Here is a 14,830-nt window from a genome sequence, read left to right as displayed (position 1 = left end):
AACGGCGCGAAAATCGCCGCGAAAATCGGCGTGCAGGGAGAGGAAAATCTGCCTCAAACTTCCAAACGGAATTTTGAGGCAGATATTCCTCCTGCAAAATACTCCGTGTGAACATAGCCTAACAATGAAGTCGGATCCACACGTGAGGCATACACTACAGATTTTCCATGCAGAAAATCCGCAGTGTTTACGTGCGCAAATTGATTTGCAGTGCGGATCTTAAAGGTGGCTTCACTCGTAGCCTAATTGCTGTCAATTTTCTGTCTGGATCAGCGAGTGGAAAATACGCTGAATATTACAGTAGCAGCAAAGTGGATCTAACAAATCTCATCCACACTATGCAGCAAATTTCCATACTAAAATTGAGCTGCGGTGCAGATTTCTAATCTAAAGTTTAAACACATATGCAGAAAATCAGTGACCCAAACATTTTCAAAATAAAATAGTTTTTATTGAGACATGATAAAAATACAAAATACAGATAATAGTATCAAAAATGGATTAAAAAATAAGTCCTCACAGTAAAGAAAGTACTGAGTGGGCGAAACGCGTTGGGTGTAAGTGGGCTCCTGGCACATCGCTACTCTTGACCCCGTTGTATATCTTCACGATCTATCAACTTCTCATTTATAATTTTGTTTGCTACCTTGCCAGTTCTGTCTATCGATTCTGATGGTCTATTTCACAATTGTTTATTTTTGTTATGTGACTCAGCATGGCTGTTTATTTACAATGTACTTCTGTATGGTATAGATGTTATGGCCAGTAGCCCACCCAGTACTTTCTTTACTGTTAGGACTAATATTTTAATACATTTTTGATGCTATTATCTGTATTTTGTATTTTTATCATGTCTCAATAAAAACTATTTTATTTTTAAAATGTTTGGGTCATTTAACACTGATTTTCTGCATATGTGTTTAAACTATGACTTTGGTGTTTGACCAAATTATTCTATTGAGGCACTTTTTTGGTGTTATAAGATTTCTAATCCACAGCATAAATTGCCATAATTATGCATTTCTTGCAGATTCTCCTCATTGAGTTCAATGGGGAAGTAAAAATCTGCAACAAATGGCAAATGTTGCATTTTTTTGCTGTTTAAGGCCAGGATCACACACACAGTTTTGATGCAGTTTTTGGCTCAGTTTCTCCCATAACAACATGTCCTTGCTTCCCCTGTCTGGGGTGTGTACAGGCCGCCTCCTGTGATGACGTTTCACCACATGTGACCATTGCACGTAGTAGAACACACTATTTTCAAAAAACGCATGTACCATTTTGATAAAAAAAAAAAAAAATCTAAAAGTGATTTTTGTGCAAATAAAGCAACACATGGGGGGGAATTTATCAACCTTTTCAGAAAAGTCGCAAAAGAGTCCAAAAGTCACAACTTGCGTTTACTCTGCCCTTCCCACTTTTGTGAAAAAGGAGCATTGCTTCACAAAAGGGGACGGGACCATAGCGGCCCGAGAAATTATTAATATATGCCAATGGATATTTACGGCAGCTCCTACTAGACTTTATTCTGTGGGGCATAGAGACGTAGAGGCCTTTGCAGGGCCGTGTACCTATCTCCTCAGGCTGCCTCAGCTAACTGCAGCTCATACAGGGTTCTGACACTGGGCAGCGTCAGGATGTTGTGTGTGACTCAGCACTGATGGCGTTGAGTGCTGTGTCGCATGTAAGACGCTGCTGGTCGTCAGGACCTTGTATGAGCCGCTGCAAGCTGAGGGAGCCAGAGGGGAACCGGAGGGGAGAAGAGGTGAGGTGAGTATACTTCGTTTTTTTGTGTGTCTGGCGAGGTGGGGCGAAATAGATGCCGCACAGCCAGCCTCTTAATAAATCTGTCACATTTTACTCCAGCAGAGAAGATAGCTAAGGCTGGCGTATGAAACACCAGTTTTAGTAATTCTGCCCCATAAAAGGTGTATAAAGGGAGCCCAAATGTTCTTATCAGAGCATAGTATGCTCACCAAAACTTCATTTGGCACCTTGTTTCATTACAGAGCTGCCTTAAAGGGATTCTACTCGGCTCTTGCCATCAGTCCCATAGACTTTGAATAGAGAGTCAGCACACATGCGACCAGCGCTCCATTCAAAATCCTCCTCACTGCGGTCAAGCGGTGAGGAAAAGCTGGGGGTTTGGAACACCTGTTCTTGCGATCGGTGAGGATTACAGAAGTGGGGACCCAGCAATCAGACAATAATTTTTATTTCAGGTACACCCACTTTTCCATACTTATTTTTTTTTAATGTACTGTTTAATCTGATAATTAGCCTTTATAAAGGCATCTTATAAATGTCATGTAATGTTAGATTGCTCCTGGAGGCTTTAAACATGTTTTCCTTGCTATTAAAGGTGTTGTCTCACAACAACCCTTTTATACATAAATGACTTTTCAGTTAGACAGGAAAAAGTATCATAAAAGTATGAGAAGTTTGAGTGTGCGACCCTTGGGACCCTATCATTACTGAGAATTAGGGGTTCCATGTCCCTGTTCTTGACCAAAGAGGAGCCTAAATGTAAACAGGAGCGCCAGAAACAGCCAAATGTGGGAGCTTGACTGTTTCTGACCCTCTCATTAAATGATATAGAGTGTGTCTGCGTAGCTAACTCTTTGGCCAAAAACAAGGATTGGGGCCCCTTATTCCTGGTAAGAGTAGGGGTCAGATCCCCACCTATTTTACTTTTATGACCCATCATTGGCGCCCAAGGTTCGTTGATGCTTGTGGGAAGCAAAGGCTAATCCATCTGGTCCAATCCAACAGAAGAGCTACTGTAGCACAAATTGCTGAAATAGTTAATGCTGGCTATGTTAAAAAGGTTTCAGAACATATAGTGCATCGCAGCTTGCTGCATTTGGGGCAGTGCGGACCGCTTTCTACCACAGAAAACGCCTACAGTGGACACGTGAGAATCACAACTGGACTATGAATCAATGTAAGTATGTGGGCTAGAGTTTTATATCAAGTTGACGGCCAGGTGCGTATGTGCCGCTTGCCTGGGGAATAGATGGCACCAGGACTATGGGAGACAGAAAGAGGCAGTGTGATGTTCTGGGCAATTTTCTTCTGGGAAACCTTGCGTCGTGGCATTCATGTGGATGTTACTTTGATACATACACCAACTTAAACATTGTTGCAGACAAAGTTCTGCCATTCATGGCAACGTTTTAACCTAATAGAAGTGGCCTCTTTCAGCAAGATATTGTGCCTGCTATACTGCAAAAATTGTTCAGGAATGGTTTGAGGAACATGAAAAAGAGTTCAAGGTGTTGACTTAGCCTCCAAATTCCCCAAATATAAATACAATAGAGCATCTGTGGGAAGTGCTGGAAAATCAAGTCCAATCCATAGAGGTGCCACCTCACAACCTATAGGACTTGAATCTGCGGCAATCATCTTGGTGTCCGATGCCACAGGACACCTTAAGAGGTTTTGTGGAGTCCATGCCTTGAAGGGTTGTTTTGGGGACCAACACTTTATTAGGCAGGTTGTTTTAATGTTATAGTTGAACGGTGTAAATTTACCTAATGGTATTAGTTTAACAAAAGTATATGTTCTGACAAGGTAACAACTAATTGCTATGGGTAATTATCCATCATCAAAGCATTGACCCAGGTATTTTGTCAAAACTTGGGTCAATGCCAAGCCCAATGTCCATAAATATGCAGAGTTCAATCTATTAAGCCTGACCGATCACAGTTACACTGATTACTAAATACTCAGTTCACGCAGGATTATTCAGTCTCATATGTACTCTATAGTATAAATGAACTCCAAATGATTCATTAAAGGGTAACTAAACATTCAACAAACTTTTGACATGTCATAGTGACATGTCAGAAGTTTTGATCGCTGGGGGTCTGAGCACTGAGACCCCCACTGATCGCTAAAACGAAACGGCATAAGCGCTCGTGTGAGCTGCTTCGTTTCTGTTCGGCTTTTCTTGGAAAGCCGATGTAGCGGAGTATGAACTCAGCGACTTTCTATTGAGTCCATACACCAACTGCTCGACTTTCCAAGAAAAGCCAAACAGAAAGCAAGCGCTCACACGAGCGCTTCTGCAGCTTCGTTTTAGCGATCGGTGGGAGTCTCAGTGCTCAGACCCCCAGCGATCAAAACTTCTGACATGTCACTATGACATTTCAGAAGTTTGTTGAACATTTATATAGCCAACAGTAAAGATAGGTCAAGAGTGTTTTTCACCCTTTAAATGTGAACATAAATATTTCCCTTCACTAAAAGCAAGCAGAGATCGTGAAAGAGGTGAACAATTGAAAGCCAAAAAGGCAGACTTACTACTGCTAATACTGTGTAATATTAGACCAGGCAGTCAGAAGATGCACCAAATTTATCACAGTGCTGCATGCTGTATAATAAATTTGACGCATCTTGCATGATCTGTTAGGGCGGGTCTTCACGTAGCGGAATTGCTGCATATTTTCCGTCCGAAATTGCGGACGGAAAATACACAGCAGAATACAGTAGCAGCAAAGTGGGTGAGATTTAGCAAATCTCAACCACACGCTCTATAAAATTTGCGACCAGAAATTGACCTGCGGTCTGTATTTTTCGAACCGCAGCAATTCCCACTGCGGAAAGTGGACTGAATTGCTGTGTTTTTCAGAGAAGACGTCACCATCTCCCAACATTGAGGAAAACGCAGCAAAATCCGCACCATTTTCTTCAGTAAAAAAATGCAGGAAATTGTGTTTTTTTCCGCAGCAGAAAGCCTGCTAGTTTCTGCAGAAATTTTCTGCAGCAATTCCGTTATGTGTGGACAAGCCCTTTTTCTCCTTGCTTATACCACCTTTCATTTAGCAACAAAATTTTGTGTCAGATTTTTGGTGCATTTTAGCCATGCCCTATTCGCTAGTTCATGAACCATTTCCCGCTAAACCACTCCCCCTTTTTGGGACACTTTATAAAAGTATCCAGTGAGGCATAAACATCAGGTTTAGAATTAAATCTGCTGCGTTTTGTGCTCGCAAAAGGAACTTAACAGTGTGTCAGCCCCGTATGATGCGCGGCTGCGTGATTTTCGCGCAACCGCCATCATTATGAAACTCCGTTTGGATGTTTGTAAACAGAAAAGCACGTGGTGTTTTTCTGTTTACATTCATAGTTTTACAGCTGTTGCGCGAATCACGCTCATCCCACGGAAGTGCTTCCGTGTGGTGCGCGTGATTTTCACGCACTTATTGACTTCAATGGGTGCGTGATGTGCGAAATACGCACAAAGAACGGACATGTCGTGAGTTTTACGCAGCAGACTCACGCTGCGTAAAAATCACGAACTGCCTGCATGGCCCCATAGACTAATATAGGTCCGTGCAAGATGCGTGAAAATCACGCGCGTTGCACGGACATATATCACATTCGTCTGAATAAGCCCTTAGGCTCATGCATGTTCAGCGTGTATATAGTGGGAACATACACCCATGAATATGCTGACACACCCATAGCCAGACGCATGCCAAAAGAGTGTCATTTTGACATAGGTTTGGCCAACTTTACAATCCCTTTTAGCTGGCTGAAAACACACAGATATCACTGTCAATATCTGCTCATGTGAAATCTGTTAAATAGATTGTAAATTTGTTTTGACATGTTTTAACATTTTTGTCACTCACTAAAATTGGCTAAGAATTTCTCATGTAGGGCAATACAATGTTTCAACTGTACAGATTAGGCTAAATTCACACCACTACTGCATTGTATACATATTTTTTTTACTGTAGTCTATGGCAGATGTGTGCTTATAGTTGCATACGTCCGTCTATACATTTGGCACGACCGTTCTAAACCTAACCCCCAAACGTCGTGTGAATTTAACCTTATTTAGCCTCTAGACATATCTTTTCATTTCTACCCTTTCAAGTTGAATGTTCTGATAATGAAAGAACACTAGAAGGCTAATCTGTGTGAGGTTACTTTTTGCGTATATAGAAAACTTTAGGGAAGGGGGATGTCCATTGTGAAGGTTAACTGTTTAATTCACTATTGCCCTCAGTTCTACTTATTGACTAGACGTGAAGGATATAAATCCCAAGCAAAAGATATGACTTTGCATTCTAACAAGTTCAAGGACAGAGTTTGTTTAATGCCTGACTTCACTGAAAACCTGTTGAGGTCGAAAAGTTCAGGTTTAACAGAGGTCCTTGCACTGAAGGGCTGATCTAGCCATCCCTACGGTCACAGTTTGATTTTTTTCCCAGACTAATAAAATATATCTATAGGTGTAAGAAGTGAAAAATGTATTGTTGGTCCCTACAGAGGCAATAGTTTAACTCCGGCGGCTCCATAGAAATGAATGGAGTGCTGGTCGAACATGCGTTCCATTCTCATGGAGAGCTTCGAGGGACTTTCACCCCCTCCCCTGTTATCCTTATCACTGGTGGTCCCAGTGGTCAAACCCCCAGCGATCACACATATTCTTTGGATAATGGATACTTGTATTTGTGGGAAAAGCCCTTTAAGATAAACAGGTTTGCTCTCACATAGTGTCAAAAATGATAGAAATGTATGTAAGATTTAAGATTTACTATCCTGAAACACTGTTAATTCTTCTGCATACATTCATATTCATTTTTGACTTAACCTCTCAGCTGATACTACCTGATCTCCTACATTATTCATATACACAATATAACAATGAAGAATACAAATCATTAGTATTTATCTCTTTTACATATTATACATAACCAATATATATAGATATATATGCTTATAACCTGCAAGATTACTTACCGAGATCCCTGGTTTTCTTTTGTTTTCAGTATGAAGAACGCTTTGCTGAAGCAGTGATGGTAATACAGGGAAACCTGGGCCACTCCTGTATTACATATCTGCAGTACTTCCCTACGTTCCCCTACCCCTCCCCATGCTGAACTTTGTATTATTATAATATGACAGGCAGAATACAGAGTTCAAACACTCAACCAGCCCTACGTGTGTAGGAAGAATGTCAAAATCACGACATATCACACATGCGTGTCACAACAATTATTATTTCACTTCATACATTGAGCTGCGAAGATATCTTATTTGATCATGAGGTTTTACTTATTTTCAGAAGGAACACAACTCTCCAATTCTATTTCTTTTTTGTCAGTTTTCATTACAAAGCTGTTATGACTTTTGTTGTCATGTTATGTTTATCATAACATACATCTGTGATATTTCTCTACATCAGTCCCACCATTTGGCCGGCTTTACCCCCATCCACATCTCACCTGTCCAGTTGTGCCCCCTTAGCAGTCTCTCCTCCCCTCTTCTTCTCTGAGTTCTCCTCCTCCGGTGTAGTCTTTTCAGTCTGCTCTGGTGTTTCTGAGATTTCCTGAGCTGTCACTTCTGTAAGACCCGCCTCATGGCAGCCACATGCCTGAAATTCCACTGAAGGTGACATCCTCAGATCTTGTCCTACAAGTTCTTCAGCTTTCACCAACTCTTGTGCCAGCCTTGGCAATAGGTTTTGCTCCTTTTTCTCTTTAGTCATGGTAATAAAAACTTCATATCTGATTCTGGCTGTATTTGGTGATGCCGGTGGTTTACAGTCATCTTTCATTGTTGCTAGGGATATTGTAGAGGACACAGACGAATTCTGTGCTGGTACATGCTCTATAATTTGCCTCTGCATATTTTGTATCTGGTCTTGAAATGGTTCATTGAGGGCTAGAGGCTTCTGCAATTCTGTCCACTTTCTCTGAAGCCCATCTAGCAAATTATTTGTTTGCGGAAATGAGGGTTGATTGTTGCATGTTTTTTTTTCTGAAGAATATTCTGTGGGAAACCTTGACATTTCTGGAAAATGGGGTGCATTATTTTGTGATTCTTCTGGAGATAGGCTCCCACATTCCCGTCCAGTTTCCATTTGTGCCACGTCTTGAGAAAGAATGCTGGTATAGAGAGGTATGTGTTTTGTAATTATTTCAGAGTCTTCTATTTTTGAGTCTTTGCGAGAAACAGTCTGTTCCACCTCAATTTCTTTGTTTTGTTTTAGTGTTTCAATACAGATGCTGGAAATAACAGGATTCCTTACCTGAGAAACATCTTTATTTATAAATACATTAGCGTCTACTTGGGACTCTCCTATAAAATAATTTTCTGGAATCAGATCCTTTGATAATATGCGATGATAAAGAGGACTTCGATATGGGTCAGGTTCTTCAAGCTTTCCCATGATCTCTAAAGTAGGACAGTCTATAGATAAAGGATCGAGGAGTGAGGATGGAGAATGGTGGTCTTGTGACATGTAGTCTTTCAATATACCTTCTGCCCAACATGGAAGTGACTCTTCTTCTCCTTCCAGTCTTTCTGGAAAGGCAAATGGCAGCCGTGACTTAACAATTTTCCCTTTTGTGGTCTCTTGACTCGAATTGTTATCTCCATCATCAGCTATACAATCAAAGGATGTTGACACCTCTAGAGTCTTTTGATCACTCTTGGAACAATGATTGGAATTTTTAGGGGTGAGCTGTGAGAAAGCATATTCAGCAATACAGGACTTAGGACGCTTGTTTTCCAAATCTAGTTCGCTTCCCACGGCTGGTCTTTCCAATCGTCCCACAGACCACTGAGAATCTGTTGGAGTCGAAACATTCGGGGTAGTATTGCTATATTCCAACGCACTAAACCTTTTCTTGCGCCAGGTCAGACTCCCAAACCTCTGAAGTAGGTTAGTAGCTGGTAACTCCAACTCTGAGTAACTAAGGGATCGAGCCTAAAAGAGGATAAAAAAAATGTAAGTGTGAGCAGAATAACTGATAAAATACAATTCAGTAATCCCATCTTAGACATTTATGTCCTATCCACAGGATATGCCATAAGTGTGTGATAGATGCGGGTCCCACGTCCGGGACATGCACCTGTCTCTAGAACTGGGCCCCATGATCCCCATTCTACCTTTTTTTTCTCTCCAGTCACTTACTGACGAGGTGGTCGGGAGTATGGAAACAGTCGAGCTTGCTGAACTTTGCTATTTCTGGAACTCACATAGCAGTTGATGGGAGTTACGGAAACAGTGTCGCACGACAAGCTACGCTGTTTCCAGAACTCGAAAGCTACGGAAATAGCGGGGTACAAAATTAAACCATCAGTAAATCATCAGACATTTTATCATAAAATGGGAAAATTCCTTCCTTCAAACCTGGAAGTCACATTAGTAGTTAGACATGTACTCCGGTAAGCTAATGAACGTAAAACATGAAAACAGTGGGGTAGATTTACTATTCAAAATACACCAGAAATCTGGCGCACTTCCCATGCACCACATTTAATCATCTGTTTTAGACACGTTTTGTGCCAAATTTATCATAACGAGTGCACTAATTTGATAATTTTGTCGCATATTCTGACTTCATGGTCTAAGTTTATGCTGTCTAGGTTTAGACAGCACTTTTAAATCTGCCCCAATGTGTAAACTTTCAGTAGAAAAATCAGCAAATGGAAATAGACATAGGAAATAAAAAAAATGCATCCAGGAAATCCCATTAATGTTTTAGGGAGGTATGACATAAGTATTAAGTATTAGAGTTTTGCTACCACATGCAAATTTTTATGGCATTTTAAAATGCCAGCGTTTGTTTTGAAATGTAAAGTTTTTTAGTGTCATTTTTGGTGGAATTTTATACATGCATTTTTCTGGCATTTAAGAAGTATGATAGAGCAGCCTATGGGGGAAAAAACGCCATAAAAAACGCCACAAACTAAAATGAAGTATGCAGTGCATTTTATATTTAAAGGTGTTGTCCACTACTGGACAACTGATGACCTATCCACCCGATAGGTCATCAGTATATGATCTGTGGGGGTCCGACACCTGCATCTTGCACCGATCAGCCGCTCTGGCTGCCTGCGGGCACCGGTCTCCCACGCTGGAAGCAAATGTCTTTGGTCACGGAATAGCAACCGTGCTGCAGTACTGCAGCACAGTCGCTATGCAATATACGGAGCCAACTGCTTCCGGCTCCCTACATTGCATACTGAGCAATGATATCTGGTGCCCGTAGGCAGACAGAACAGCTGATCGTTGCAGGGTCCGGGTGTCGGACCCCCTCAGATTATATACTGATGACCAATCTGGTGGATATGTCATCAGTTGTCTGGTAGTGGACAACCCCTTTAACTATAGATTTTATCTGGCTGCACCAAAAACACGAGATTAGAAATGCCACAAAAAAAAAGCAGCAAAACGATGTGTATGAATCCAGCCTAAAGCGACAAACCCTTTAGAGAGAATAAATTGCAGTATCAGCGTTTTACTAATGGGTTATTTAACCAACCCAATAACTATACTTCCACTGACTGAGGATTAATTCCAAAATGAAACTTTAATTTTGTAGCCTTAATAAAAAAAACTTTTAGAAATCTCATCATGTCGATTGTCACACACAAAAAAGAAAAAGTACTCAATAAAACATTATTTGCTTTTTTATTTTCTTTATACTTTTAATCTGTTTGGAATTATTTTTAAATATACCCTTATTTGGGTAATGTCCAATTTATCAGTATGTCTCTATGCTTTGATATCAATCAATAGGCTGAGATTCTTATGAGCTGAAATGTGCTCTGTTTATTAGATCTCAGGTTTCTAGTATATCAGCTAAATTATGCTCTGTTTATTGATTCTTAGGCTTCGGACATTGACATGAGTCGATCTGAGTTCAATGCTCGCTCCCGTCTACGATATATTTTTAGTCTAGATGAAACTATTTTTAGTCTATTTTTAGTCTTGTATCATGGCAGTAATCAAACATGACCCAACACCGCACACAGCGGCGTCTTCGGGGAAGAAAAAGCGAAGTGGAACTTATTTTTTAAACCACGGATCAAGCGTTCTGTGCCAAGCATGCATGTTTACTTCAACGAGAGGCATTGTATTATCTAACACCAGAGAAAAAGAACGAGCATATTAAAATCCTTCTTTCCCTCAACAGCTGCCATCGAGGGAGAGTTAGGAGGCGCCTGATACACAGTAGATTGTTAGCTGACCCATCATAATTGGCAGATACCAACAACTTTGATGTCTATAGCCATCTTAGAAAAAGTTGATGATCACTAAAGACATCAAGACTGAATTAGTATATCCTGGTTATAAAATGAGAACTTGACATTTTTATACTCCAGACCGTAAATTAAACCCATTACAATAATTACATTGCTTTCATTGCACTGTAAAACAGGATGCTATGTTATACAGACACGTGTGGGAGAAATTCTCTAGTAAATAATTATTAGTGACCCAGATATCCAGGAAGAACAGGAGAAAAACAAATGAGTCTCAGCAGTTCAGCAATGTCTGGTTTCTAGTATGGCAGGACAATAGAAATTCTGTTGAGTGGTGGGTGGTTGCTCAGAAAGAAGGAATTCTCAGTGAGTCACTGACAATGTATGATGATGATTACTTTTTATTAAGATGTGTCAGGAATAAAGCTATCATTTCCATGTATATTTAGTGACACGCTGTATGGAAACATCAGCTTAAATAGCTCTAATGAATTAAATATCTGACCTTTGAGTCTCTTGATGTTCTCCTCAGAATTGCATCATCGGATTTCTGATATCTCAGCCTGGGAAGACTTTGTGCTCCTTCTTGTGGTTTATGCCTGTCAAAATCAAAGACTATGAGAATTTGTAACATGTATCAGCCTTTCTATAGTTTTTCTGTCATCTACAGACCATTCCTCGGATCACTTAAAGGAGTTGTCCAGTTTAGAAAACCCATTTTCATTTACCCATTAAATTGAATGGGTATTGTGTAATGCTTAATTTCTCCTGTGGTGGCACTGTAGGGAGACTGAACACTTACTGACAGATAACAGCTGATCACTCGGGGTCCCAGCAGGGGATTACTTTGTGATGAGCTTATTGTCAAGGGCCCTTCTAACAGGTAGGGACAGTCCAAAGTGGAGAACCCCTTTAGGAAGAATCAAGTCACGGCTGATGACAGTTCAGAATGTTAAGCATTAAATTATATATTTCTATGCAACTCCAGCCTACAGATCCTTTCACCACTTATTAAGTTGAGATCAGACACAAATTATGAAAGTATTTAAATTATTGAGAGAATATTTTCACTGATCTGGTGAATAAACTGCAGAACACCTTCGGGGTAACGCCACATGTTGCTGCACAGTTTTGCCAAGCTTGAACTAGGTCATAGAGGTCAAAACAAAAACAGCATTCAAATGGTGTATTCTTGTGGGCTGGTATTAGTGTGGCAGAGAGCCACACAGTTACTGCACTTTGGTAAACCGACATGTAAATGTTAGGTTTTCGCATTGTATATCTACAGAAGTTTCCCCCACTTTATTGTTCTCATGTGATTGTGAATGAATATGTAATTTTTCCAAAACCGTATATAAAGCAGCTAAAAAAAATGGCTGTCGTTTTCTGAAGTTTTTTTTTGTACATTCTTTAATTATGCCGTTCTTAAAGTATATTAAAAAAACAACCTATTGAAGACTATGGGGAAAAACATCATACCAGGAGCATGTCGCGTGTTGAATAATGTGCCACTGCCTACATAAATGCAATAAAAGGCCACAAACTAAAACGCTAAGTGGTTGGGAATATTCATAAGTTTTAGTTGGCTAACTCCAAACATCTGGCCTCAACGTTTCTGGTTTTGAAAAAAATCCTGAAAATAAAATAAAATAATCAGTTAACCCCTTAATACCGAAGGTAGTTTAAACCTTAATGACCAAGCAATTTTTTAAGTTTCCATTGTCGCATTCAAAGAGCTTCAACGTTTTTATTTTTCTATCGACATAGGACTTGTTGTTTTAGGGACAAATTTTATTTTTTAATAGCACCATTTTGGGGTACATATAATTTATTGATTAACTTTTATTAACTTATTTAGTGGGGTAATAGGATAAAACCCTGAAATTTCGCCACTCTTTTTAGTGTCTTAAATTGACGCCATTTACCTTGTTGCATAAATAACATAATGGCTTTATCCAGCGCGTCGTTGCGATTGCGGCGATACCAAATTTATCTAGTTTTTTATGTTTTACTACTTTTACACAGTAAAAACACTTTTTCTAAATTATTTGTTTTTATGCCGCCATATTTCAAGAGACAGAACTTTTTTCTTTTTCTGCTGACAGCTGTATGTGGGCTTTTTCTTTGCGGGACGACTTGTAGTTTTTATTGGTACCATTTTGGAGTACATGCGACTTTTTATAAAAAATTTTTGAAGGCAGGATGAAAAGTAAACAGCAATTCTGGCATTGTTTTTTATTTAATTTTTTACGGCCTTCACTGCGTGGGTTATATAATGTAATCGTTTTATAGTTGAGGTCATTATGGACACAGCGATACCAAGTATGTGTAACTTTTTTTCATAATAAAGTATTTTAGGGGAAAAAGTGGGTTTTAAATTTTTTTTACTTGGGATTTTTATTTATTTATTACAAACTTTATGAAACTTTTTTTAGTCTTACTAGGGGACTTTACTGTGCAAGCTTTAGATCGCTTTTACAATACACTGCAATACTTCTGTATTGCAGAGTATTATTGCCTGTCAGTGTAAAACTGACAGGCATCTGTTAGACCATGCCTCTGACAGGCAGTCACTACTGGGGGCCTTTGTTAGGCCTCTGGCTGCCATTAAAACCATTGCCACCCTGCGATCGTATCATGGATGTACCGGTGGGGTGAGAGAGGTAGCTATTGACCGCCGCATCTGAGGGGTTAGATATGATGGGAGACCACTTCTAGAGGTCTTTGATCGTTGCCCTGAGGCTGTTAGCGACAGCCTGGGCTTCAGGACCACCCCGCCCGATGTGGGAAAATTTCTTCTGAAGTGCCGTCGTGAAAAGGCGGCACTTCAGAAGAACTACTCTGAACGGCCACCGTAAAAACACTATACGGCAGTCGTTAAGGGGTTAAAACCACACCTACACAGTGTGTGTGGATACACCTTAGGGTGCCCAGTTTCTATGAAAAATTGCTGTGTCTATCTAGATGATGGAAGGCTGTAAGAAACATTTGTAATCCTAGCAAATTAAAGTATTTTTCCACTTTTTCTATAAAAATCGAACAACTTTCTTTGTTATGGTGCAATGCTTTCATGTTCAGTGCTGCTAAATAGCATTCCATACATCTTAAAATGATGCCATTTTTAGTATTGTGTTGTTATATAGTTGGCATCCATTAGTCAGATCCGTTTCTTGTTTTTTTTTAATCTTCAGGTGGAACCAAACATATACAGTGAAGGAAATAAGTATTTGATCCCTTGCTGATTTTGTAAGTTTGCCCACTGTCAAAGACGTGAACAGTCTAGAATTTTTAGGCTAGGTTAATTTTACCAGTGAGAGATAGATTATATTAAAAAAAAAACTGAAAATCACATAGTCATAATTATATATATTTATTTGCATTGTGCACAGAGAAATAAGTATTTGATCCCCTACCAACCATTAAGAGTTCAGCCTCCTCCAGACCAGTTACACGCTCCAAATCAACTTGGTGCCTGCATTAAAGACAGCTGTCTTAAATGGTCACCTGTATAAAAGACTCCTGTCCACAGACTCAATTAATCAGTCTGACTCTAACCTCTACAACATGGGCAAGACCAAAGAGCTTTCTAAGGATGTCAGGGACAAGATCATAGACCTGCACAAGGCTGGAATGGGCTACAAAACCATAAGTAAGACGCTGGGTGAGAAGGAGACAACTGTTGGTGCAATAGTAAGAAAATGGAAGACATACAAAATGACTGTCAATCGACATCGATCTGGGGCTCCATGCAAAATCTCACCTCGTGGGGTATCCTTGATCCTGAGGAAGGTGAGAGCTCAGCCGAAAACTACACGGG

General features: G+C 40.0%; 1 protein-coding gene across 1 annotated transcript in view; it reads right to left on the bottom strand.

Annotated features, from left to right (window-relative positions):
- Nucleotides 1–14,830, bottom strand: part of CRYBG2 (crystallin beta-gamma domain containing 2) — a 232,685-nt gene that overhangs the window by 85,377 nt on the left and 132,478 nt on the right. The window contains exons 2-3 of the mRNA XM_075853457.1: nucleotides 11,519–11,612; nucleotides 7,242–8,728 (exon numbers count right to left, since the gene is read on the bottom strand). Of these exons, the coding sequence (XP_075709572.1) occupies nucleotides 7,242–8,728; nucleotides 11,519–11,612 (1,581 nt within the window). The remainder of the gene's footprint in view (nucleotides 1–7,241; nucleotides 8,729–11,518; nucleotides 11,613–14,830) is intronic.

This window comes from Rhinoderma darwinii, chromosome 2 (assembly GCF_050947455.1).
Source record: "Rhinoderma darwinii isolate aRhiDar2 chromosome 2, aRhiDar2.hap1, whole genome shotgun sequence".
Taxonomy (NCBI): Eukaryota; Metazoa; Chordata; class Amphibia; order Anura; family Rhinodermatidae; genus Rhinoderma; species Rhinoderma darwinii.
Note: the sequence above shows the minus strand (reverse complement) of the source record. Positions and strands in the feature narration are given on the sequence as shown.